The 26,457-nt window shown below is 35.2% G+C and overlaps 5 protein-coding genes and 1 long non-coding RNA gene across 12 annotated transcripts; 3 read left to right on the forward strand and 3 right to left on the reverse strand.

Moving 5' to 3' along the window:
- The first annotated feature begins 6,029 nt into the window (after window positions 1–6,029).
- Window positions 6,030–7,241, forward strand: LOC127243175 (uncharacterized). The gene has a single exon (XM_051263063.1). The coding sequence runs from the start codon at window positions 6,107–6,109 to the stop codon at window positions 7,007–7,009; it is 903 nt and encodes a 300-aa protein (XP_051119020.1). The 5' UTR covers window positions 6,030–6,106; the 3' UTR covers window positions 7,010–7,241.
- A 2,138-nt stretch (window positions 7,242–9,379) lies between these two features.
- Window positions 9,380–14,278, forward strand: LOC127243379 (transcription factor GTE10-like). The gene is made up of 12 exons (XM_051263366.1): window positions 9,380–9,530; window positions 10,250–11,568; window positions 11,670–11,718; window positions 11,826–11,972; window positions 12,574–12,647; window positions 12,740–12,791; window positions 12,882–12,914; window positions 12,997–13,112; window positions 13,196–13,262; window positions 13,350–13,480; window positions 13,546–13,827; window positions 14,021–14,278. The coding sequence occupies exons 2-12, from the start codon at window positions 10,306–10,308 to the stop codon at window positions 14,024–14,026; spliced, it is 2,220 nt and encodes a 739-aa protein (XP_051119323.1). The 5' UTR covers window positions 9,380–9,530; window positions 10,250–10,305; the 3' UTR covers window positions 14,027–14,278.
- Window positions 14,279–14,290: 12 nt separating this feature from the next.
- On the reverse strand, window positions 14,291–16,359 carry LOC127243380 (uncharacterized). The gene is made up of 7 exons (XM_051263367.1): window positions 15,849–16,359; window positions 15,547–15,714; window positions 15,361–15,456; window positions 15,174–15,275; window positions 15,004–15,093; window positions 14,637–14,900; window positions 14,291–14,545 (listed from the first exon to the last, which is right to left on the reverse strand). The coding sequence occupies exons 1-7, from the start codon at window positions 16,299–16,301 to the stop codon at window positions 14,291–14,293; spliced, it is 1,428 nt and encodes a 475-aa protein (XP_051119324.1). The 5' UTR covers window positions 16,302–16,359.
- A 498-nt stretch (window positions 16,360–16,857) lies between these two features.
- Window positions 16,858–22,052, forward strand: LOC127243214 (uncharacterized). Of its 5 annotated transcripts, XR_007836965.1 has the most exons (6): window positions 16,858–17,139; window positions 17,215–18,185; window positions 19,620–19,764; window positions 20,866–21,077; window positions 21,175–21,422; window positions 21,495–22,052. It is a non-coding gene; the product is annotated as an uncharacterized LOC127243214 (long non-coding RNA). The 5 variants fall into 5 exon arrangements; XR_007836962.1 differs by having other exon boundaries at window positions 17,212–18,185; window positions 21,175–22,052; XR_007836963.1 differs by having other exon boundaries at window positions 21,167–22,052.
- On the reverse strand, window positions 18,100–23,911 carry LOC127243212 (stemmadenine O-acetyltransferase-like). 3 transcript variants are annotated; one of them, XM_051263113.1, is made up of 6 exons: window positions 23,322–23,911; window positions 22,991–23,165; window positions 22,805–22,859; window positions 21,480–21,904; window positions 20,433–21,397; window positions 18,100–18,219 (listed from the first exon to the last, which is right to left on the reverse strand). In XM_051263113.1, exons 2-5 carry the CDS (start codon window positions 23,132–23,134, stop codon window positions 20,489–20,491), a joined length of 1,533 nt encoding a protein of 510 aa, XP_051119070.1. In that variant the 5' UTR covers window positions 23,135–23,165; window positions 23,322–23,911; the 3' UTR covers window positions 18,100–18,219; window positions 20,433–20,488. The 3 variants fall into 3 exon arrangements, with proteins under 3 accessions (XP_051119070.1, XP_051119069.1, XP_051119072.1); XM_051263112.1 differs by lacking the exon at window positions 23,322–23,911 and having other exon boundaries at window positions 22,991–23,249; XM_051263115.1 differs by lacking the exon at window positions 23,322–23,911 and having other exon boundaries at window positions 22,963–23,249.
- On the reverse strand, window positions 23,695–24,814 carry LOC127243596 (stemmadenine O-acetyltransferase-like). The gene is made up of 2 exons (XM_051263687.1): window positions 24,395–24,814; window positions 23,695–24,312 (listed from the first exon to the last, which is right to left on the reverse strand). The coding sequence occupies exons 1-2, from the start codon at window positions 24,812–24,814 to the stop codon at window positions 23,695–23,697; spliced, it is 1,038 nt and encodes a 345-aa protein (XP_051119644.1).
- Between the last annotated feature and the right edge of the window lie 1,643 nt (window positions 24,815–26,457).

The raw sequence follows: 26,457 nt of genomic DNA on the forward strand, positions 1-26,457 counted from the left end.
ACTTCTTAAAACATACATAAAATATATTATTTAAGTCCGTTTCATAACAAAGTATCAATTGTTTTTAGTAATTGTATTATCTACTTAACATTACAAATACCTTTACAACTTATAATATATTACATAAATGTCATTACTTTTATATCACACGTACTAATAAGATTATTTTAGTCATTTCTACTTTATTCATACTATATCCCAATATAATACTAATATTTCTAAAACTACGTAAAAAAAAAAAACAAATGAATATTAACTTATATATTATAGGATATAAAAAGTAACTTATATTTAAAATATAACATCAATGTCTATTTAGATTATCCATTAAATTATTTAAATTCAAAATTAAAACTCAAAATCTTGGGGTTTGTTCTTTTTTCATTAAAAAATGAATAAGTAATCATTATTTTTATATTTTATATACAATTTTCTATATCCCAAACCTTCGACCAAAAGCATGTACTTTTAGGGTGTGTTTGTTTGAAAGATTTTGGTGGATTTCCACTGTTCATCCAATTTTTTTCCCCCAAAAACATCAAATCAAACACCTATTTTTCATTTTTTATATTATATTAAAAATCAATTTTACATTCAAAACATCACATCAACACCTATTTATATCACATCATACAACTATTCAAATTCAAAATTTTTACTATTCAAATCCCAACTCAAAATCCAAACCCCCAAACAAAAACACCCTTAATATAATATTTTGAAAACAAATATGTTTACCATGTATTTTTTTTTTTTTCTCATAAATTTAAACATAATGGTAATTATTTATTTCATTTTTTTTTTTTAGCAAATTCCTATAAAGTGTCTTTAATTTGTATTTCAAATTATAATTATTACTATTAAATAAAAACCAAACAAACTCAGAGTATATTTTACTATACAAAATACAACTTTTAAATAATTATTCAAAACAAACATATAAAATTTAAAACATCCAAAATAAACAAAGCAAACAATTACATTTTAGATATTATAATTTATTGTTATAGGAAAATGTAAAGAATGGGATCTTATCCCTACTTTGGAAAGCTTTCCAGCAAAGGGTGTTTTTGAAAGGTAATCAGATTTAGGTGTAAGGGTCGATGAATGTAGGCATGAGATGGGGTTTTTATTATATTTTAATAAATATATCATTTGATATCGAGTAAATTAAAAAACTATATATATATGTATACATATCTTTAGAAGATTTATATTGTTTATAAATTTTTATTTTTATTTAAAAAAAAACAAATAAAATAAAATTATTATTTTTAAATATTTTCAAAACTCTTTGTCTAAAATAATATAATGTTTGGGCAAAATCAATATAATTGTACTTAATCAAATGTTAATATTATATTATATTAATTAAATATAAAAAATTCACAATTGACGAAAGAATTTGAATTATTACAATTTAGTATTATGTTCATTAACTACAAACATGTATTTTTTTACCTTCTTAATTGGGATCATGTGACATAGGGTACTAAAAGTAGAAATAAATATTTATTTATCAAAGACTTTATGCACACTGCACGGCAAACGGTCCCACGTTAATCCTAATCCTTGAAATATATTAATGGGCATCAGTGAATTAACTATTATTTAAAAAAAAAAATTATAATATATATATAATAAAAATTTATAAATAAATAAATAAAATAATCGAAAGTAGGTAATTCTGCTGTCATGAAAAGCAAGTAAGCAGCCATTAATTAATTAAAAAAAATGATGTAGTGTATTTATTGTTTGTGAAATTTGGGACTCTTTTCCTCATAGGAACAGACAGCCAAAAATGGGGCAACCTCATAATTGGCCGCATTGATACGTGTCACAAACTCACTTCCCAGTGTTTATCTTAATTTAAGCTAAGGATTTATTTTTATATTTAAATTATTGATGACAACTGACTAACACTAATACTATTATTTATTTATTTATTTATTTTAAAATTTTCGAAAAGATGTTTGCTTCTTCAATTGGCAAGATTTGGACCAACTTTTTGATTGGAAGAGTGACGTGGAGGAATTTAAGTGGAAGTATTCGACCAAATCATGCATGAATATGACTGGTTTTGGTGCGCCCGCCCGTATTTGGAAACATCACGTCAGAATTATCTCTAAATAATTTTACCATTTCTGCTCGCTACTATATATAATAATATTAAAATAATACTTCTTTTGTTCCGATTATAATATTTTTTTTTACTGTAGATATAAAAATTTAAAGTGATATAATTAATAAATAATTAAAAATATATTAATAAAAATAATTATTATTTAATAAAATAATTTTAAATTAAAATTATGATAACTAATTAGTATAATTAAAATTTAAAATTTATAAATTAAAAAATTTAAAATTAAATTAAAGTGTATAATATTTTTTCAAAAAAAAGAATAACAAAATAAGTGGATAAGAAAAAATAAAAATGATTCGTATAATAAGCAGGACGAAGTGGGTATAATATAAAATAAAATTTGTTCGGGACTATAATTGATGTGTTTATTTTAGGTTTGGATTGGTATCTACCTATGGAGAGCAATAGATATTTGAATTAAAAAATGAAGGTGCTTGATGCAATAATTAAGGTTTTATTTATATAAATATTTATAATAATATTTTAAAAAATAGAGTAGGATTAAATGCTTTTTTATAAATCAATTATCCAAGTTTTAATTTTTCAATCAAAACTTCTATTTAAGCTAGATTAAGCTTTTGATATGATATTTGAATTGATTTTTATTTTTTATTTTTTTGTAATATATTAAATTAAGAATTGTATTTTTTCAATAATATGCGATAAATACAAAACCTTTAAGAAGCAAACTTATTGTTACTATACATTTCATGCGTGTTAAATAATATACACGTGTTTTGATGCTATATTGTGGTACATTTTTGTGTGCCCATTTTAGCCTTACATGGAATAATTGGATATGTTACGCCCGGTTTAGATATAATGATTTGAAAATTGAAAATTCTTGTACAATTTATAAATAGTAATATTTCAATTAAATATTAAATTCAACGTATATTTTCCGTTTAAATATTAAATTAAAATATTATTTTTTATTCAACACTGATCGTAATACAAAGTTGATAGAAGGAATGCAAATGTCATTGAATTTTTAAAATTGATATTTAAATGAGGCTGGCCCATTGATTTTGACTATTTACTATATATTGCATTTATTTAATTAAGGGTTTGATTAATTAGAGAGACAGAGAGCTTTATTTAGTCCAAGATCCTTGACCCTTCTCGAAGATATTGTTAAGATTTTATTGGTATATGTGTAGGTATGTCTCCCTGCAAATTATAAATTGATTTGTTAATACTAGATTACGTGACGTAACACTAATTTTCTACTTATAATCACATCTGGTTCTGGGTGTCGGATGATTTATAATACTCCTATGTCTCCAGTGTTTCCCATTTCAATAATCACATTTTTAATAAAATATAACTTTACTTGTTCGGGGAAATTAAATTTTAAATAAAAATAATTAAGATATACATATGTACAATATTTAAAATTTAAAAATATTTTTTGATTTCATAATTTATCTATAAATAAAATCAAAATAATATATTTGATTCAAAACTAAAAAAATAAACAATATATTTCATTCTTATAAATATTATTAAAAAACTATAATACATGTATATCAACACGATATATATAATATATATTTTATTTATTCATAAAAAATTAATAACTCAACATGAAATTTTATTTTTATCCGCTCATCGAATATACATATGTTTGTTAAATTACAATATAACAATTTTAAAAATGTTTTTTTTTTGTTTTTTATAAATACATCTACTTTATTGCCACATCAAATCATCAATATAAAAAAATATGAATAAAATTATTTTTACACTATTCTTTTTAACTATTCGCTACAAATAAAAAAGAAAAAATATTATTATTTTATAAAATCCACTCCAAATGTATTATATAATTTCAAATTGCACATTGCCAACATAAATTTCTATATCTAACCTAATATATATACTATCAAATAAAAATCACAAAGAACAAATCCAGAGTGATTATTATGCCATTATTTAATTCATGAGCATCGTCTCTTCAATAAAAGTTATAGAAACGTAACAACATGGCAATAATGTCTGTTATGTCGAGATTCTGATTCAGATTCAAAACTAATTGGAACATCTGTGTTCTTACCATCCATCCATCCATCACTTAGGATTCTTCAAATCTCCCAATGCTTTATCCTTTACCTTCAGGTTTTCCACCAAATATTTTCTTCCAGATTCTTTTTCATTAACGTCAATAATATATAGTTTCACCAAAGCTTCTCATAAAAAAGAATATATATATATATATATATATAACACTATAAAATATAATAATAATAAAAAAAGGTTTTCCCCTTTAGTAATTGGAAAGAAATCGATCAAAGGCACAATAATTGTGCTGGTATTAATATAATTCACAAATAAATAAATAAATAAAACAGTCGAATATGAATAAAAATAGGTTAGATTTGATTATGATATGTTCTCCCCAACATACATAGAATTTACCTATCACAACATTATTGCATTAAATCATGGTTTGATGATAGAATTGTCTACTAACTTATTTATTCTACTAAATAAATATAAATAATATTAATCTCGTCCCATTCAAATGTATTATTTTTATTTATTTCATTAAAAAAAATAAATTATTTTTTAGTATTATAGTAGATCAACCAGTTGTTCTTTGGCTTACTCATGGCTAAAAGAACCTGCTCTGGTAGCAAAACTATTTTTGGGCTAATACTAATATTTAATTATTATTATTTTTTATATAAATCACAAATATATTAATAATCTTACAAATCAATAAAATACTAATTTCTCTGTCATATAAATGCAGTGTTTAAAATTTGTGAACATTACTTTTGTACTTTTTATAAGAGTACAATTAAATTTTTTATAAGGTTAATATAACATTTCATTTAAGATAGAATACGTGTAAGAAATATACAATATTGTTTAAATGAATGTAGAAATCATGGATATATTTTTTTTTAATATTTTTGAGTAACGTATATAAAACTTGACTTATTTTTATTTCTTCATTTTTATTCTTCTTTCATATACAGGAAAAAAAAACCGAATATTGATAAATGATGTGGTATGTTTATCTATTAATTTTTTGTAATATTCAATTTTTATGAATTTTTAAAAGTACGCTTTTGAATTTTATAAAATTTCACATTTAATTTAATATTGAAATATTTAATTTTTATATTTTTCTAAAAATTACATTGTTTGATTTTAAATCATATATAATTTATTATTCAAACAAAAAAGTCACCCACAATATTTTACAATGAATTCTCACTCACTAAAATATTTACATGATTCATTATATTTTTCTTGATCGATTAAATATACTGCCATATTTTTATATTTTTATCTGAATTTAATATTTTATTAAAATAAATAGATAAATCTAATTCTCTATTAATTTTTCTATGCAATTTTATCCTTTATAACGATGATTGAACAAGGTAAAAAACTTGTGTTAAATTTTGATTTCAATAATATAGGTACGTGCGACCAAAATATCTGACTGCCAAACCAAACCAAACATGTCCTAACGCAATCTAAGCTAAATACGGACTGTTCCCCGCCGGGACGAGTCAAAGCAAGCTCATCGGGCCGTACACGTGGCGCGATCGGAGCGGCGATCCCGGTGGTGGCACCGAATGCGAAGCGAACACGTATGTGTTATTCTGGAAGTTCCAACGCCGCACACGAGACCCCAGGCGTAGAGCCCTACGTGCCCCTACCCTTCTGCCACTCCCTCAATTCTCATTGGCCACTGCCCTATTCTCCTCTCCTATTGGCTGCCTTTCCTACTCCCACGTGGGCCCCGCACCACGCCTATGCGCCACGTATCATCCCTACCACCAACCGCCTCCCTCACACGTGTGCCACTTCGAACCTCTCCTCGCACGTGCCGCCCTCTTCCCTGTTCCTTCTATAAATCCAACCCTAGTAATTATTAAAGAATTGCAGTTGCAGGCAGACAGGCAGCCATTTTTAGGGTTTTAATTTTTTGGAGAGATCGGAATGGATCAGAGGGGAGGTTGCTGCATCGCGAGGTACGCCGGTGGAGCGTACGATATGTCGAAGGTGGATCGGATAATGCAGAGATTTCGTCCTATTGCTCCCAAGCCAGCGTCCGGTGGCGGATCTGTTTCCGGCGGGGGAAGTTGCGGTTCCGGTGCGGCAGAGAAGTGTGGAGTGGCGGTGAAGAGTGTGGGACGGGGGAAGAAGAGGCGTGCGTGTAGAGATAGCGAGAATCTGAATAGTAGCGTGAGTAAGAGGAATAAGAGTGGGAGTAATACGAGGAGGAGGAAGGAGAGATCGAATTCCGGCGGATCTGTTTACGGCGGTGGAGATGAGAGCGTTAGAACTCTGAAGTTGCTGCCGGAGATGCCGGAGGTTAACGGAGGAGGGAAGACGGTAGCGGCGCAGCGGATTAATCGTCCTCTGTGGCTGAGCTTCGAGAATGGTGGGAAAGGGGGGGAGATAATGGAGTCTCCGGCGGTGGCGCGGCGGGTGGTGCTGTGGTCGTGGGTGAAGGTGGAATGCGTGACGGACACGTGGGGGGTTGGCTGTGGTGCGTACTGGAATCTGGGGCGTACGGATGAGGAGAGGTTGCGTAGTCTGGATGGTGACACGTGTCCCGGGCTGATATCGGACGGTCTGAATCGGGTGAGATGGATGAATGCGGAGTACCGGCGGATGGTGTCGGTGGACGGGGAGGGGGAGGTGGTGGCGTGGGTGGTGATGGAGGATGGGGTGGCGGTGCCGCCGGGGAAGTGCGTGGGGTTCACGTGCCGGGTGAAGGTGGTCACGTGGGCGAACCGGAAGAGCATCAAAACGGTGCCGTGTGACGTTTGGAGAATGGACTGTGGAGGGTTTGCATGGAGACTGGACACCACTGCTGCACTCTCTCTGTCTCTCTAATTACAATTAATTAATTATTAACTATAACTATTACACTCATAATCATAATTTACAAAAATGGTCTTCGAAGTTCATGCAGCCCCCTGATGTCACAACGCTCCCATGAAATGTAAATATGCGTTTTTTTTTTTTTTTTGTAAATTATAGTTTGATTATGGAAATTATGTTTGTTTTTTTTTTTTGGTTGATCTAATATGCTGTTGTCTTGATCATGTTTAAAGTGAGTACAACGTATGATGGTGTGCATGTGCTGCTGCTTCTTTTATTATCCTCTATTTTATTTTACTTATTTTTCAATATTCTCCGGGTACATGATAATTCTATAAACTATTAATATAATGAATATTTGAGGTTTTTATTTTAATTTTAAAATAAATCTAAAAGTGATAAACGGATATATGTACAGTTTTAGTATTTGAAGTAATTCGCACTGATTGAATAGAAGGTGGCTGCTTCTATTCTAAATAAGATAGTACAGTATATTTTGAATAATAATAATATATATGCACATGTATTTTACATTGCATAGTTAAAGAAACATGTGATCTTATTTATGTAAGTTTTCCTACCATAACAATTCAAACATGTAACTTTATAGTCCTCATCAATTCGGCCAATGCAATAAGTATGGGTACATTATATATTTGAATGTGAGTAAAATTATACTCGCCAATCAAGGGTTGGATTTGTCTGTCCAGTCATTAAAATTTTAATATATTTATTTTCAGAAATAATAAAATTTTTGATATGTGATCACTTGATGTGATTTTTTATTTTTTTTTAAAAAAATGTTTATTTAAAAGGATCCCTAGCCATTCATCTGCACATGACTTTGCCTGGCATTCCCATAGCCTAAATAGATGGGATGGTATATAAAATGCTGTTTCATTGGATCCACTGGTTTTGGTGCAATCTGTCATTAGTTCATGTTTGTTTTTAATGTTCATTTACACAAAATTTCAGAAAAATATATTATTATTTTTTAAATATCACATTAAAAAAATCACCATAAACTCTTTTGGAATGTGGGAAGTGGGAACCCATATTATTTAGGGTTGGTTATTAATTTATTATTATTATTACTGGAGTCGTAAGGTTTTGAATTTCATTTAAATAGTATTTTATAAAAATAATTTAATTTTTTTGAAAAAATGGAAGAGATCATTTTTATTTTAAAATATAAATTAAACATATTCCTCAGTATTGACCATGGTTAAATGGTCTGGGTTATGCTAAATGATGGAGTGATTATGACTCTTTTTACCTAACTAATTTTCATTTATTTGGAATTATTTATTTTGAAAAAAATATCACCTCAAATATATATTCTTACGAAACATCAAATAAAATACTAATTTTTTATTATTTTATTATTTTTATAATTTTAAAAATTTCCAAAAACCTACCTCTATTTAAACGGAGCCTAATATATATGGGTCAGGCTACAATTGGATTGTGGCCATGTTGGGCCTAAAAGTTTGGGCTATTTGGCTTTGGAAGCATTTCTTTGGGCTAATATGGAAATACCTTTTCTTACTAATATTTAGGGTGTGCTTGTTTGAGAATTTTGCAAAAAAAATCACTATTCATCTAATTTTTTTTTAAAAAAATATCAAATCAAATATTTGTTTTTTATTTTTTATATTATTCTAAAATAAATTTTACATTCAAAATATCATATCAATACCTATTTATATCACATTATAATTCAAAATTTTTACTATTCAAATCTCTAACTCAAAATCCAAACCTCAGGACAAACACACCCTTAATATGATAGTAATAAATGATTACGATACGTTTGAGTATTTAATGATCTGATTTCATACTAAGGAATCCATTTATTCATATTTTATAATTTCTATAATATATTGGAAAAACTAAAAAAATTTATAATTTAGTTGTGTAATTGGTATATTTTATTAATTAGATTATTTAAATGAATTGTGTTTACATTCTATATCGTTTCAATAATCTTAATTTTTCAAGGGTTGCTATTTTTATAGACGTGATTATTTTATAACAAAACATATTTGTTAGTGGCTAGAAATTGATATTATTGATATATATATATTTATATTATTTTTTAAATATTTTAATAGAAGAAATAATATATTTTATGAAAAATAATGTTTATGAATGAAAATAACACTCTAATTAATTGTGATTAGTGAAATAATTTTAAAAAGATTTAAAATAGAATTTTTTTATTTAATTATTTTTTAAAATTATGTTCCACTAATAGGAGTACATATATTTTGATTTTATTAATATAAATATATACTTAGATGATGCTAAAAATTAATAGTAATATAATTTAATATCAAAATAGAGAATAACGTAATTAACACGTGTTTGCGAATGATACGACGTCGCATCACACATCATATCCCAATCCCAGCGTCCGGATTCAGATCCCGTCGGCACTGTTAATTGGCTGCACCAAGTTGGATGTTCGTATGCGAGGCAACTTTCGCCGGCGATCCCTGGCTGCCCGGACGTGTCGGGGAGTCCTAATCCTGTAAGTCATGTTCATCACTATCTCCACATATTCGTTTATGTTTTCAATTGTTCGTTATTGTTGTTGGCGTTTTGTATTGGGTTATAGAATTTCTGCGAAAGATATCGCTCTAGGGTTTGTTACAATCGTATTGGACCCATTACTCGTTTACTCTTTCACACCGGACATCGTTGGTTTGTTTTTTCGTGTTTCTTTATCGATGCGATTTCCGTTAGGCGCTGTTCGTAAATTTTCGGTCTAGGGTTTTGATTTTGCGTTCCCTTCGTTTTCTCTGTTCGTTGGAATCGTATTGAACCATCATTCGTAGACCCCTGTACACCGGCCAGTCGATGATACGTTTTCTCCTTTTTTCTTAATCGAATTCTATTTTGATTCGTTGCTGCCGTCGTTTTATTGAATCGAATAGATGATGATAAATGTTTCTTTGGATTTTAATACGGAAAACATAAATTTTCTGGCTTGTGATTTGATTGATTTGAATTCGAATATGTTTGTAAACGACTTAGAACGAATGGGAAGTCAAGATTTATGAGGGATGGAAAATGACAGCATTTTGAGCATGAGATGTTCTGTATTATTTTAAAGTTAAGGTGTTTTGTTAAATTGTTTTTGAAGGTTTGACCTTATAGTCATAGAGAAGTTTCTTAGTAGCACTGGTTTTGATATGTATAAATATTGGAGTTTATTATTATGGCACTGATTATAGATTATACCTGTAGATTACTTGAGGAACTGTGGATAAAAAAGGTTATTGAAATCTGGCTTGGGTGATACAATGGGAAAAGCACGCAAAGTTTCAAAGGGTCACTTTACTGGCTTTGTGCCAAATTACCGTCATGCAGTTGAAACAGTGGCAGAATCTGAAGGTTTTGGAAGTTCTGGCCATGTGGATGAAGGGTCTACCACTTCACAGGGATCGTGTGGTCATAATAGGAAATCTGTTGGCTCAGACATTGGTGGTTTCGATATCTTTAATTTGCCATATAAGCTCCTGCCACTATCTAAGATGTCTCATTTGGAAAGGAGGGAGTTAGAGGTGAAGTTGAAGTATGAACTCGAACAAGTTATGAATCTTCAGAGGAAGGTAGCTTCTTTGGGCTCAGATGCCATGATGAACCCACCAGCTTTTGATGTTAGTAGTTATCAACATGGGCCAAAGAGACAAGTTATGATAGAAAGTTTGCCAACGTCTACTAGTGATGTACCTGCATTGACAGGGAAGAAAAAACGTCCTCCTGGGAAAAATGGTCCCCGCACCAAAAGTGGGGCGGCCTCAGTAAGGAAAAGTGAACCAATTAAGCAGCAGAGTCTTCCCCTCAATACTGGTTCTTTTGCGTTGATAAAACAGTGTGAGACATTGTTGGCACGTCTGATGGTTCATCAACATGCTTGGGTTTTTAACGAGCCAGTTGATATTGTGAAACATAATATCCCAGATTATTTCAACATTATTAAGCATCCCATGGATTTAGGAACAGTTAAAAGGAAGTTACTTTCGAATCAATATTCCAACCCGATGGAGTTTGCTTCCGATGTGAGGCTCACATTCAAGAATGCAATGACTTATAATCCACCAGGACATGATGTCCACTACATGGCTGAGGTAATGAGTAAATACTTTGAAGTGAGATGGAAACCGATTGAGAAGAAATTTCCATCCCCAGCAGATGAGTCCACTCCGTCAAAATCAAGTGTCATAATAGAACCTGAAAGTGCATATGTGCCTCCTGCCAAGAAGCAAAAGACCAAAGCTGTAGAAAATAAGGTTAAGAATGAAATGGATAAGCCGGTGATGAGTGATGTTGAGAAACAAAAGTTGGGTACAGAGTTGGAGGAATCATTGGCAGAATTGCCTGATAATGTAATCAACTTTCTGAAGGAGTGCACGCTGAACGGTGCTGCAGCAGCTGATGAAGAGATTGAAATTGACATTGATTCTCTTAGTGATGATACACTCTTCACATTAAGGAAACTTTTGGATGATTTTCTTTTGGAGAAACAAAAAAAGCAGGCAATGATTCAGCCCTGCGAAACAGAGGTAAGCTTGTGCAGATGCTGATTTGTATATTGAATTCTGTCTTATTCCATTTAACAATTCTTTTTGATATTTATAATTCTTCTTTTGCATATATCATGCAGATGCAAAAGGAGTCTGGTTTTAGCAATTTATCTGTCCCACCTTGCAAAGGTAAATTTATTTTCTGCAGATGAAATTTTATTTCATATGGTCTCTTCATCTGTTTTCACATGACACTTGTTTTCTGTCATTGACTTCCACCACACACCAATCATCAGACAATGAGTTAGCTGACGAGGATGTGGATATTGGCGGGAATGATCCACCACCCCTATCTAGTTCTCCTGTGAAAATTGATAAGGATGCTGATCAAAGGAAAGACTGCCAGTCTAGCTCTACTAGTGATTCAGGCTCTTCATCATCTGGTTTGTGCTGTTATTAATTTTGCTCTTTTACTGTTACCTCATTGATGTTTTACTGGTATGGTTATAAAGTACCTGAAATAGTCAACATATGGAGCCTAATTTTCCCTGAAGTCATGATTATAATATAGTTGGGTGTAGGTTTGATTCCACATTGAATTGGAGTGTGTAATTGTTGATTACAGTTCTCTTTTAGTTGCCTTGTTTTCATCTTGTTTATTTCCTTTGCCATAGCATTTCTCTTTCTATGTTTCTCTTTTAATGTGTACAAAGATGAAGAAGGTTTGGGTTTGGTACCAGTGTTTCTTTTCTGAAAGCGAACCATAACTGAAACGCAAGCATAAAATCATTGAAAAACTGCATCACACACTGTACATAAGTAATTATTTCTTTTTTATAGGGAGACACTCACTTCTCGTGACTTGCTTATGAGCTCTCTAAGAACTAGTGCGCTGTTAAGTTCCTAATGTATCAATGATTGCAGCGTCAACCTTCTTATTAGCATGCGGAATATGCTCTGGTGCTATGAAGAATGAAACATGCTATTGCCATTGTGTTTGCTTATAAAATGTTTTAGTTATATGGTGTTCATTTTTCCGTCCAGATACAAATTCTGAAGATTCTTCTGCCAATGAAACTGATCAAGTCAAAAATTCCGTTCCTCCGTGTTCCTTGATTGTATGCCTTTTATTTAAGTCGTCCACCTCGTTCTCTATCTTCAATATTATTGTGTGCATAATAGCTTGTCTTGCCTTGTCTGTGTTATTTAGGCTACTGGTGATACTAAAGCAGATCAGACAGAACATGTTCTGAACATTGGAGGTCAGTAGGCCCTTCTGGCTTCGGCAAAATAGATTTTGGTTGTTATATTTGCAAATCTAATGTAAAAAGGGTTATTTGCCGATTATGCAGAGCAAAATCCTGAGTTGAACTCCTCTAATGAGGGTAAGCAGTGGTATCTAGTGATGAAAAATCATTTCTTTAGTTGAGCAGCATAAACTCAACAGCATGCTGTGTGATATTTTAGGGGAGAGTGCCCAACCTGAAAGACAAGCCTCCCCTGATAAGCTATACCGTGCTGCTTTATTGCGAAGCCGATATGCAGATATCATAATTAAAGCCCAAGAGAATTCCATTGATAAAGTATGCTAACTCTAGTTTGTCTGCAATGTTGCACTCTGTTCCATTGTTACCCCTTTGTGATTATGGCATTGGAAACATTTCAGGGGGAAAAACTGGATACTGAGAAACTGAAGCTTGAGAAAGGGGAGCTTGAAAGGAGACGGCGAGAAGGTTTCAAATTAATGAAATCGATTGTGATTGCCTAAAACTGTTAGCTTAAGTTAGTACTGACAGCGTCATGGTCTCCTGTGTTACCAGAGAAAGCTCGATTGCAAGCAGAGGCCAAAGTTGCAGAGGAGGCTAGAAAGAGAGCCGAAGCAGAAGCTGCAGCAGAAGCCAAAAGGAAAAGAGAACTTGAAAGAGAAGCTGCACGTCAAGCTTTGCTACAGGTAAAAAGTACATTTTTGTTTGTTTAACTCTTTAAGCACTTCTCATAGCATTTTGTTATTAACAGATGGAGAAGACTGTAGATATCAACGAGAACAGCCAATTCATTGAAGATCTGGAGATGTTTAAGGGTGCACCGGATGACCACTTACGGCACTTGATAGAGGAGACAAGCCCTGAAATTTCTCAAAATGGTCTCGGAAGTTTCAAGCTCCGGGGAAGTACCAATCCATTGGAGCAACTCGGACTGTTCATGAAGAATGATGAGGAGGAAGAAGATGAAGTCAATCTTTCAAGTATCAACCAATCTTCAGATGATCCCAAAGTAGGAGTTGATCCATTCCAAGGGGTAAATGAGAACTAAAATGGAATATATCTTTTTCATTTTTGAAAATTTTTTTACCTCAGTGTCTTTCATGATTCACTATTCCTAGCCACGTAAAGCTGAACTTGCGTCAAGAGTTCGATATTTGTTGCGGTTGCTTTTATATATAAACTGTTTGATGCAACACTTGATGTCCCTTCTCTCTTGGCTTCCTCAGGGTTGATGAAGTACACAGACACCAGGCGGAAATAGGTTGGTTCTTTGAATTCATTATTGTTATTATTAATTTTTCACGGGAAAATTTCATCTCTACATATCGTAGAGGGAAATAAAAACAGATGGATCAATGATCAGTAGGCAATGCCGGAGTAGATTTATATGTAGCGGTGCTCTTGTAATGGACATCCCATCTCATGTTTATTGGAGGTGTGTAATGACCAATAACTTGATCTATATAGTTTAGATTCATTTTACATGAGCTGAGCAACTAATACAGGGGATGAGTACAAAGCAATAGTCCACCTGATTTGATTCTGTTTTGTTGTCTATACACTTCAAACAATAAGTCCTCATTATTCTCAAGTCTTTTGTACTCGCCCATGTCAAAGCTATCTTTGTTGCCATTCCTGCTTTCACTTGTGCCCTGTTTCCTGCCCATCTGGGGGCTCTCGAATATACCGGGACTCCAGCTGCCATGGCTGCTAACCGAACACATGCTTTCGTCGTTAAACTGGACCATGCCCTGTATGAAATAATGTTAAATTTAGGTGAACATTTCTAATAATAGGGCTAAAAGCAACACTTAAGAATCTTATGTAAGAATTATATGATGCCTTTTGTAGTGCAGCTTTTGGAGTATGTCCCAACTGAAAACTATCATGGCTGGTTTCCCATTCCAGCCATGGCAAAATAACGCCTTCCATTTCGACAGGGGCCGGGTAAGATTCAGTCCCAACAGTTACAGAATTCTGTGACTTCATCGTCCCTCCTAAACTCGAGCTTGTTTCGTCGTTGAGGAAAGACATGCCACCATCTTCAACATTACAGATGAAGTCCTCGAAGATTTGCTCCGCCTCCTCGATCAAATTCTCCGGTCTCTTTATCAGCATAAAAAATAGTTGGACATGTTATCACACTCTAATAACATTGCAAGTCTGAGAAGCTAAAATCTTTTTCATCCAAGAAAAAACATAAGGGCACCTCTTCTGACTTCTTCGGTGGACATGTTTCTTTTTCTTCGAAGCTTTCTGATTGCGAATTCTCAAGAACTGTTTGATTAATTCCCATTTTCTGCACAAACAACAAGTTGTTCAATAAATAACCAGACATGTTTAGCCATAAAAAACAATCCAAGCTTTATGTTTGTCCACCTGGTTTAGTTCAGTGCAGATATCTTCAACAGCACATCGGATTTCTTTCCTCATCACTTCATATAATCCACCATTTGCAGCATCCGCCGAAGGGTAATCGCACTGAAATCAAAATTCATATGAGAATGAAGGGAAAACACAAAAATAATAGCATCAGAATGCTGTTAGTCTTAGGCAAGGCCATGACCTTCTCAGCATAAACTTCTCGAATTATCTTCTCAAATCCATTTTTCCCAAATTGACTATCCTTCCAATCATCGTCAGTTAGTGCAGAAGGGTGACTCTGGTTATCCATGAGTAAAACGTAGTCAATTTGTGATATGAATAGCCAAATACATTTTTATATATTGCAAGTAAGAGAAGAAGATCTCACAGAGTAGCCATCGTGCAAAATGGAGATGTTCTTATGGCTTCTAGATCTTCCTAAACGCCGATTGCTGGAAGGCGTTGCATTCCGTCCCGAAGAATTTTGGTTGTTCCAACTACCAAGAGCTTTCGCAGCGGCAGATTTGCTTGAATCTCGAAAACTATCCACTTCACTCTGAAATTGAAGGTAAATCGCTATTCAATAAATTTTTAGGTCATCGGGGTAAATCGCTATTCAATGGCCAGATGAATTCTCCTGCATTCGCCATTGGAGTTAAGAATTCGAGGTATAGTTATAACATAACGCACCTCGGAGTCGCTAATCTGATACCTGGCCACCGATAGAGACCGCCGGCGCCGGGAGCCGGAGCCGGAGCCTACCTCATTTGAAATAACATTTTTACCCCCAGAAGTGGAACTACCGGAAACGCCAATGCCGCTTGCACGGGTCCGGGACACCGAACGCGCTCTTCTCCTAGACGACGCCGTATCGCTCGCCCACCGTCCAAGGCGAGAACCAGACCGGCCCGGCCTCTCCTTCCGGTCCGGCGGTTCGTCGCTCTCGTTGGAAGAGGAGAAGAACTCCAGCGCCAGATCATCTAAGCAGATGGGCGCTCCCGACCCTCTCTTTGTGTTGACGAACTTCCCCCTCGGCGCGTTCCTGTGGTAGTCGGCGTCGGTCTCCGGGGATGATTGGCTGAGGCCGCTGCCGGAGGCGGCGAAAGGCCTCTTGGTGGCGGATTTGAAGGAGGAAGTGGCCATCGGAATGGAGATTGAACTTGAAATTGAAGTAATAAATAATTGAAGGATTTTGCTGTTATGGCGGACAATACGATTTATTCATTTTCAAAATTGAAAATTCGTGGGCCGTTGGTTGCCCTATTTATTTATTTTTCTATATTTTAAATATAGAAACTAAAATGTCTAGTAAACCAATACTTTGGTTTACCATAGCGTACCCACATATTAAAAGAGACGAAAAATATTGTTATTTTTATTTGAATAATAATTTAAATATAATATTTTTATAAGTAATTTTTAAAATGAAATTAAATAATAAAACATTTTAAATAAACATATTTTATACATACAAAATTATGTATTTCATAATTTCAATTTCTGTGATTTAAACAAACAATATTTTTATTTATCTGTCACACTTTTATCTACCAAACACACACAAGGAAATTTGGAAAGGAGATTTTACGCTAAGATTGTCACGTAATGTTTATGACCAGAGTCACGTGCAATGCAGGTGGTGTTTAATTTCTGTGGACATTTGTGTATACACTACTACTACTACTTCTAAAAACGGCAACACGGCCGTGTTTCCTTTTGCTGTGGTTCTGAACTATTTGTTGATTTCCAGTGTTTCCATGGTGTCTTCAAGCATGTTCACCCACGCTTCGATCCCTTTCCCGTCGGATCTGCTCATCAGTATCACCAAATTCTTGAATGGCAATGGCGTCGTGCACACCCACGCTGGCTTCCCCCACCCGTAATCCACTTCGTACAGCGGGAACCTACACCAACTGCTGAAATTGCACATGCTCGTTCCTTCCTGCTTCACCAGGGCTCCAATATTCTGCCTTAGGGTTAGGTATTCCCCTCCTCTGCTGCTCTGGATTTTTCTTATATAATCGCCGTCGATTTTTCTGATTGCGTTCCTTAGCAGGTGTGCTAGATGGTGCAATTCGTGGCCTTCCTGGTCTCCGTCGGCGTACGCCGGCGCTATCATGTAGCAATTGCCGAAGGCTTCGTCGTCTCTGAGCGGAGGCGCCATTCGAGGCCTCATATTCACAGGGTGAAGCGTCGCGAAGGTCGTGTATCGATTGCATCGATTTTGTTCGATGAAATGCCTCCAAATAGAAGCCGACACAGCTTCCACTCTACTCGGATCCTTCACCTCCGACCCCTGCGCCGTCGCAATTGAAGTCTTCAAGGACGTTAGCTTCTGATTATCGTAAATGAATCGTCTCGTCACAATTTTCTCACTGGAAATGCCTTTGGACGGGTTCAGATCAAGTCCAGGCATGTCGACAGGGAGGAATTGCTCCGCCAGGACATGGAAGTTGGGAGCAACAACGCCGGCAGCTTCCCCGCGGCATATAGCCGCCCATGCTTGCATAAACATTGCCAACGAAGTTCCGTCTGCTACTTTATGCGACAGGCAAACTGCCACAGCGATTCCTCCACAATCAAAGAGATTAGCCTGCACTAACAGGACAGCTGCTTCACTCTGTCGAGGATGGTGCTGTGGCTGCACAGGTAGATACTCTCTGAGCTCATCCACATCAGGATCTTGTATGACATCTCTTAGCTGAGTGTGAACACAAGCTTTGATGAATTCAGCACCTTTGTCATTGCATTCAATGAATCTATTGCCCTCTCGAATTCGCCCTGCCAGTGGGTAGAACATTGTTAGAGTATTGGATAAGGACTTCTTGAGGCGGATGAGCATATCATCGGGGCGAAACTGTTCAGGTTGATTGGCTGTGTAGAAGAATATAAAGGGAGTGTATATTGGGACAGATACTTGATCAAGAAAGGAAAGTTTCAACTCCCTGAGGTGCAGTGGAGTTGGAGATGACGGCTGGATTGTTTCTCTGGAGATGATCTCCACTCGTTTCTCCATCTTCACAACTTGTAAGTTCTTGCTTGAACTCAGTTGCAGATCCTCCTTTTATACATTACATATATGCCTCTATTATTCACATGATTCTCATTGGCTAGACTAAAGTGACATTTTACAACATTATGCTAATATTACAATATTACATCTCCACTATTCAAAGATTCACATTGGCTAGACTAAGTTGAATAATTAGAACATCATGCTAACATTGCAATATTACATGCCCACTATTCACATATTCACATTGGCTAGACTAAACTAAAATTTTACAACATTTTTGCTAATATTACAATATTGCATGTCCACTATTTACATGAATTCAGTTGTAGATCCTCCTTTGAACACTGTTGGATTAGGCCCATATAGTTATGATTAGTTTAGCTTAGGAGTTTAGGCTATGCATATTTTCTTTTGTTACTCCTTAGTATGTAATTTTACGTATTGAGAACACAAAATATGTATTTTACACGATATAGAATACATATTTACAAGTACATGATGGGTTGATTAGGGTAGATAATATTATTTTTTCCATCCTAAATACTTATTTACTTTAACTTATTAAAATCTAGAATTGATTAAAGTCCACATAGTAACACACTAATTACGGATAATTAATCCTAGATGAGTGAAATTAATTTATCCCAAATAATATCTGTACTAAAACTATTTACATGAGTTGCATTGGCTATGCTAAGTATTAAAATACCAGACAACATTATGCTAATTTAGTCCGTTGCCTAAGGTGAAGAAGATAGAATGAATTTTTGGCTTCATCTATAATATCCAATTTTTAAACTGCAAGGGTGTTTGATGATCTTTTGCTTTTAAGTTTTTACTATTCATAATTGTTTTTTCTCCTACAGAAGTTGTCTCAATACATAATATCATATAATAAATCCGGGAGTTGTACAGTCATTTTAAGTTGGTTACGGCTATGAAGCCTTCCCTCTAGGTTCTATGCATATGTTTGTTTGGCGTCTTCTTTAGAAAGAAGGTAGATTGTCAATTTGAATAGGTGTCGATGTTGTTATTATTTAAATGTAAAATTGATTTTTTGTATAATATAAAAAATAAAAAATAAGTGTTTGATGCGTGCTAAACAGGGCTGTCCCGTTGACGGCGAACTAGACGAGGCTGTGTGTAACCAGGTTTGGAGAGTATCTGAACTTTGAGATAAGCATATTTACGTTTACATTTGTGTTGAATTAGTGTTAACATCAGGTTAGATGGGTACGGCAGTGTCCTATCATCTTTGCAAGAAAACTGCTGCTGTTACATATGGTGCTGTGTTCACATTTTTTTTGTTTTGTTTTTCATCCCCCATTTGATTAAGAAAAGGCTGCTTAGTTTACTTTAATACTTTTCTCCAAAGTGTTGACTCTGCAATCATTTTTATGTTAACACGTTTAGATAATTAATTACTTTCTGACTTTTTTTGCCAGAAGTCAAATAATGTATGCTGGTGGGATGCTGGCAAAGAAAACTTTCGTGGTTAAGTCTCTAGTTGAGTAGGAAATTGTCTGATCGAATAGGGAGGGCACCAGGACGAGTTAGAGTGGACCCATCCTGACCAACCTCAATAAGCAGGTCCACATATTTTGATTTAAAAGTCCTATTGTGCTTCTTTTATGCTTATAAATTTGATTTTTTTTTTTTTTATTTAAGTGGCATGTGATTTAATATTTTTGTAAGAATATGTACATATATAAATTTAGAAATATAAAGGCCAGATAGTGAAATATTAATAATGATTCTATAACAGACTGAAAAACAAACACGCTTTGGGGTGGGTATACTACCTTATCTGCTTTGGTTAAAAATAATAATGATTCTATAAGAGACTTAGAGCGACAATGATGTGTAAGAGATACATTGCATGTGTGTAAGTGACCCTGTTCTTGTTTTATTCTCTCTAATATTCTTTCCTTCCCAAACCCAATTCTCATACTTATTTTATACATAGTTTTGTTTGGTAGTTGTTATTATAATTATTATTTTCTTTCATTATATGCATTATAGCGGATGGTATGAATTTAATACATACCCTGCTGAATTATATAGGACCAAAAGATCCAAAACTATAGCGTTTGTTTACTTGATGTTTTGTTTTTCTTTCTGTGTAAATGTTGTTAAGGTATTTTTCTATAGAAGAATGTGATGCTTCTTGAGGAAATTGGAAATACTGAATAATAAAAAAAAATTGGAGAAAAACACAAAGTGAACAAAATCTATAGAAACAGAAGTAGTAATGTTACTTGATTTGTCGAGTTTATCCGAATCCCTGAACTTTTTGTTGCATGATGGACTAGCTTCAAGATTGTGATAAGAGCATGTATGGTGGGAGAAAGGGAGTAGTGAACTGATGAATGTCTATGTCCTGTTCTAGTCTTGCCATGTCTTCATCAGCCATAATAATCCATGCATCAATTCCTCCTTGTGATTCTATCGAATCAAACAGTAAAATACAATCCCTACTTTCATAACTAGCACTGCTCACCCAAACAGGCTTCCCCCACCCGAAATCTGCTCTGTAGAACTCAAATCTGCAGTAGCTGCTGAATCTGAACACTTCAACATTTCCATGTACCAACAATTTACTCATTTCGATGAAACTATCCCTCGTGAGGTTGAATCCTTTTTCGCCTAACAGTTTTTCTGTGTACTCACTGTTGATTTTACTGAATGCAGTCCTCAGCTTCTCCACCAAGAGGATCCAGTTGGTTTCTCCGTCATTTTCTGCTTTCGCCATTTGGAAATTGTTTCCGAACGAATGCTGAGTCAATCCCTTTATCCTTCCTCGCAAGTTCACCGGATGATATGCCACAGACTTGTGTGATTTCCCGGCATTTTTGGCCATCAGACAACGGCTCCACAAGAATGCCGAAAGAACCTCTATGCGGGTAGGCCTTACTATCGAAGATCCTTCCTTTACCTTCATTTTCAATTCATTTATAATATAGGAAGTGAAAGTAAACCTTTTCATGGCAAGTTTTACAGAATGAGGCTGGACTGCCGGGCTTTTCCAATTGGGCGTAAAATCTGGCGTGTTCTGTGGTGGGAAGAGTTTTGCCGAGTTATATGCAGGGTAGACCACTCTGCTAGCCTCCCCAGATGCTATAGACGTCCAGCATTCGACAAACGAGCTGAGGGTGCAGACATCTGCTACACTGTGTGAAATGCATATGCCGACAGCGATTCCTCCACCGTCAAACCATGTAACCTGCAGGATCGGACAAATAATGTTGGTATGGACACAGTTATAGTACAAGTGTCCTGTCCTATTAGAACATCCTTTTACTAACCTGAATTGCCAGCAGTTCCTCAGCTTTTGTAACAGAGGCGTTGGAGTTGAAAGGGACAAGCTTATCCAAAATAAGAGAATCTGCGGTTTTAACTACCTCAGATATCCTTCCGTCAGCAACAGCTTCCATGTACACAATCCCCTTGTCGTTGCAATCGACTGAAGCCTGGCCTTTCAACCTTCCAGCCAGGGGGTAGAAATGGACCAAAGCATCTGACAGTGAACTCTTGAGCCTGCAAGACATCTGGGATTGGACAATGCCTTTTCCTTCATTAAGGTTGTAGTAAATTACCAGAGGGATGTAGAGAGGAGGGATCCTCTCGTCGATGAAAGATCGCTGGAAGTTTCTGAGATGATTTGGAGTCGGAGAAGACGGTCTGATGAGCTCTTTCGACACCCGTTGAACCTGCATACTGCTCATGCTTCCTGGTGAACAAAACAGGTATGGAGCTTGTTATGACATTATAGAGACATCATGCACATTGGCTGTTTTACTATACCTTGGTTGAGTTAATTAATTGGATTAGAAAGAATCTGGGCTTAGTTAATGATAATAAGAAAAAAAGCCAGCCTAGCATTTGGACTTTCAAGCACGTTTATTTTTCAAATGATCTTCACTTTTGGACAACATGGTTCAACGGATGTTGTGCATAGTTCAGTAAATTTATTATGATTGAATACATTTAGTTGAAAAAAAATTTATATTCTAGATGACCTCATTTTATTTTATTTTTCCCCCAACAACCTTTTATTAAATGTTGAGTTTGTAGATACCAATTAAGAGAATATATGCTCTGGCAAATGCAAAAGACAAGACAAGACAAGACAATATCACATGGGAGCAGAGCAGTGTTCTGATGTCTCACTTAAAACATGTAATAGCAAGCAAGAATTGATGCTAATCACTTAGCGATCAATTAATTCTCTATTCAAAGCTAATAAGTTAATATTCATCTTTCCAAGATCTCAAAATCATCTTTAATATAGGGATCATGCGATAGATCAATACATAATAGAAAGTAATAAGTGAAAATCTAATCACATGGTAGGGATGCTGCAAGCAGAGATATATAGCAATATGAATTCAATTCCAACATAACTCAACAAATTGGCGCAATACGGATTCAATTCTAATACCCATTCCCAACAAATCGGAAAAAATAAACATGATTCAATTACCAAACCCATTCGAAACAAATAAAAAGCAATGACCCAACATTAAGAATGCACAACATTTGATCATATATAGCACACACTACTCCAATTTTTGACAAAAAACACACAGAGGATTATCAAGAGATTTGAATGATTTGAGAAAACCTAAACCTGGTGGCTTGGAGAGTATAGACATCAAATAGGACGAAGCTATCCTGCTCCAATACTGAAATGGAAGACATCAAATTTGATTGATGAAAAACTAAGAGAGAATAAAACATCAGATTCGATGTTTTATGGTAGCGAATGAGTGATGAAATTATGTTCACTGTATTGTATATTGGAAATTTCTTCTGCCTTTGTTTCATGGTAGCGAATGAATCTCTGACTCATCGTGGATTGCATTTGCAGCACCACATAAAGCAGCCATGGCCGCCCTAACAAGAAATAAAGGACTGACTGTCTGTCAGCTGGTTTGCGAGGAAGAGGATCCTCCGCCATAGTTGTATGGAGAGGAACGCTTTGGAAGCCTCTGCAGTTCGCAATCATGGTTAATAGTTAGATATTTTCTATAGAAGATTTCAGTTCGATTTGATTCTTTGGAGGAAATTGAGAGATTGAATAATTAAAGAATAAGAGAACACAAGAAGTGAACAAACCCTATAGAAACAAAAATAAATAATGTTACCCGGTTTGTCGAATTTATCTGAATCCAAAAGGATGAGAAGCCTGAACCTTTTTCTTGCATGATGGCAAACACGTCCTGCAACGTCATAAGACCATGTATCTGGGGAGATAAGGAGTAGTGAAGTGGTGGATGTCTATGTCCTGCTCAAGTCTTGCCATGTCTTCATCAGCCATAACAATCCATGCCTCAATTCCTCCTTGTGATTCTATTGAATCAAACAGTAAAATAGTATCCCTAATGTCAAAACTAGCACTGCACCCAAACAGGCTTCCCCCACCCGATATCTGCTTTGTAGAATTCACATCTGCAGTAGCTGCTGAATCTGAACACGTCAACATCTTCAAGAGCCAACAATTCACCCATCTCCATGAAACTATCCCTTGAGAGATTGAATCCTTTTTTCGCATAACAGTTTTTCTGTGTACTCACTGTTGATTTTACTAAATGCAGTACTCAGCTTCTCCACCAAGAGGATCCAGTTGGTTTCACTGTCATTTTTAGCTTTCACCATTTGGAAATTGTTGCCGAACGAATGCTGAGTCAATTCCTTTATCCTTCCTCGCAACTTCACCGGATGATATGCCACAGACTTGTGTGATTTCCCAGCATTTTTGGCCATTAGACACCGGCTCCACAAGAATGCCGAAAGAACCTCTATGCGGGTAGGCCTTGCTACTGAAGAGCCTTCCTTTACCTTCATTTTCAATTCATTCATTATATAGGAAGTGAAAGTAAACCTTTTCATGGCAAGTTTTACAGAATGAGGCTGGAAAGCCGGGCTTTTCCTACTGGGCGCGGGCGCAAAATCTGACATGTTCAGTGGTAGAAAGAGTGTTGCAGAGTTATATGCAGGGTAGATCACTCTGTTAGCCTCCCCGGATGCTATAGCCTTCCAGCATTCAACAAAAAAAGAGCTGGGGGTGCAGAAATCTCCTACACTCTGTGAAATGCATATGCCGGCAGCGATTCTTCCACCGTCAAACCGTGTAGCCTGCAGGATCGGACGAATTATGTTTGTATGGACACAGTTATAGTTAAAGCATCGTTCCATATTAGAACATCCTTTTACTAACCTGAACTGCCAGCAGTTCCTCAGCTTTTGCAACAAAGCCCCTGGATTTGAAAGGGATAAGCTTGTCCAAGATAAGAGAGTCCGTAGTTTTAACGACCTCGGATATCCTACCGTCAGCAACAGCTTCAATGTACACAATCCCCTTGTCGTTGCAATCGACTGAAGCCTGGCCTTTCGTCCTTCCAGCCAAGGGGTAGTAATGGACCAAAGCATCTGACAGTGAACTCTTGAGCCTGCAAGACATCTGGGATTGGACAGTGCCTTTTTCTTCATTAAGGTTGTAGTAAATTACCAGAGGGATGTAAAAATTAGGAATCATCTCGTCGATGAAAGATTGTTGGAAGTTTCTGAGATGATTTGGAGTTGGGGAAGACGGCTCGATGAGCTCTTTCGACACCAGTTGAACCTTCATACTGCTCATGCTTCCAGGTGAAGAAAACAGGTATGGAGCTTGTTATGACTTTACAGAGACATCCTGTCCATTGCCTGTTTTGTATACCTTGTTGAGTTAATTGGATTAGAAAGACTCTGGCCTTAGCTAATACATTTCGATTGGAGAAGAGTCATTTATTTAGACAGGATAATAAGAAAAAAGTGTAATACCCGGAGTTGGGTTAGGCCTGTTCACGCGGATGGGCCGGTGTCAGACCATCCGAGATTAAATAGTAATTTTGGAGAGCTTGGAATAATTTGAGAATAAGTAAGTCTCCCAAGTGCCTGTGAAGCTCAGTAAATTTGTTATGATTGAATGCATATATAGTTAAAAACAAGTTTTATATTCTATTTGACCTTCATTTTTTATTTTTTTCTTAACAACCTTTATTAAATGTTGAGATTGTCGATACCAATTAAAATATATGAACTGGCAAATGCAAAAGACAACACATGACAAGTAACATGGGAAATACCTATACAATTTCTGGCCCCAAATTGCTATCTATTTCCGACATATCATTTTGCTATTCTTGCCCTTACTATTTTCACAAATGTATCAGCAATAGTTGAGTATAATCCTGAAGTATGAGAAAACCACGACTGACAGTTATCTGTTGGTTTTTCAGCTAAGTTGCTGGCTCATGAGTGAAGCCAACAGAATCAGGGGTGAAATCATCCAAAACCACAGAACCTTTGCAATAGACAGGTATGTAGCTAGTTTTTTTTACACTACTGGGAATGACCAATGTCCTTGCACTACATTGCTACCATCATTCTTTTCTACAACTTATTTCTGCAAACAATGTTCAACAAGCATAATAGAGAAACACACAGATATAAAAGATGAGTTACATGATCAGAAAACACCTACTTAAAATTGACATAACAACATAAAGAACTTTAGGTCTACGTTAAAGTCTAATAGTGCAGCAGACACATGGTAACTGTGGTATGAGCATTAAATCAGAAAACAGCTTACCTGGTAAAACAGGCCTTTTCACTTGTGCTGAAAAGGTACTGGTAGCATCCTCTAGTGTAGTGTTATATCGTCTTATAGATTGATATCATTCGAGATGCCTCATTTCCGTACTATAGTAGACTTTCCCCAGCATCTTGTGAATTAATTTGCTCTTACTACAATAGATCTACGTGACGAAAAGCTTCCAGGGCCTACAAAAAACCAATGTTCAACTTTTACAGAATATAACTAGCACGTTGAGTCAATGAATATGAAACTATTATGCACGGCAACTATGGATTCATGTTTGAATTGTACCCATGCTTTCTTAATAGATTGTTTGCATGTCTGAAGCCAACCAAAGTAACTTATGTAAGCACATCAGACTTGTAATTAATTGAAGGAAAACAGATATAAGAGATACACAATAAGAACATCCTTTAGCATTTTATGTGGGAGCGGAAGCCTCTAAACGGCAGTGTGTGGTGCTAGAACAGGTTATCGATTGATGAAAAACTAAGAGAGAATAAAATATCAGATTCATTTCCAACATTGTAAAAACAGAGGAGACTAGTCGTGCGATGAAGTTATATTCACTGCGTTGTATATAGGAAATTTCGTCTGGCATTGTTGTAGAGTAGCGAATGAGTCTCTGACTCATCGTGGATTGC

This window comes from Andrographis paniculata, unplaced genomic scaffold, assembly GCF_009805555.1.
Source record: "Andrographis paniculata isolate CXL003 unplaced genomic scaffold, ASM980555v1 Contig95END, whole genome shotgun sequence".
In the NCBI taxonomy this organism is placed as follows: Eukaryota; Viridiplantae; Streptophyta; class Magnoliopsida; order Lamiales; family Acanthaceae; genus Andrographis; species Andrographis paniculata.

Bases quoted from the DNA above. Each gene is read 5' to 3' on its own strand.
- LOC127243175 (XM_051263063.1), top strand. From the start codon at position 6,107: ATGGATCAGAGGGGAGGTTGCTGCATCGCGAGGTACGCCGGTGGAGCG.
- LOC127243379 (XM_051263366.1), top strand. From the start codon at position 10,306: ATGGGAAAAGCACGCAAAGTTTCAAAGGGTCACTTTACTGGCTTTGTG. The intron at 13,113-13,195 runs GTATGCTAACTC...GAAACATTTCAG, and splicing joins AAGAGAATTCCATTGATAAA to GGGGAAAAACTGGATACTGA. The intron at 13,263-13,349 runs GTTTCAAATTAA...CTGTGTTACCAG, and splicing joins TGAAAGGAGACGGCGAGAAG to AGAAAGCTCGATTGCAAGCA.
- LOC127243380 (XM_051263367.1), bottom strand. From the start codon at position 16,301: ATGGCCACTTCCTCCTTCAAATCCGCCACCAAGAGGCCTTTCGCCGCC. The intron at 15,715-15,848 runs GTGCGTTATGTT...CTTCAATTTCAG, and splicing joins ATCAGATTAGCGACTCCGAG to AGTGAAGTGGATAGTTTTCG. The intron at 14,901-15,003 runs GTGCCCTTATGT...ATGCTGATAAAG, and splicing joins CACCGAAGAAGTCAGAAGAG to AGACCGGAGAATTTGATCGA.
- LOC127243212 (XM_051263112.1), bottom strand. From the start codon at position 23,182: ATGATTGCGAACTGCAGAGGCTTCCAAAGCGTTCCTCTCCATACAACT. The intron at 21,905-22,804 runs GTTTAGGTTTTC...TTTGTTCACCAG, and splicing joins TATACTCTCCAAGCCACCAG to GAAGCATGAGCAGTATGCAG. The intron at 21,398-21,479 runs GTTAGTAAAAGG...CCGATCCTGCAG, and splicing joins AGGAACTGCTGGCAATTCAG to GTTACATGGTTTGACGGTGG.
- LOC127243596 (XM_051263687.1), bottom strand. From the start codon at position 24,814: ATGAGCAGTATGAAGGTTCAACTGGTGTCGAAAGAGCTCATCGAGCCG. The intron at 24,313-24,394 runs GTTAGTAAAAGG...CCGATCCTGCAG, and splicing joins AGGAACTGCTGGCAGTTCAG to GCTACACGGTTTGACGGTGG.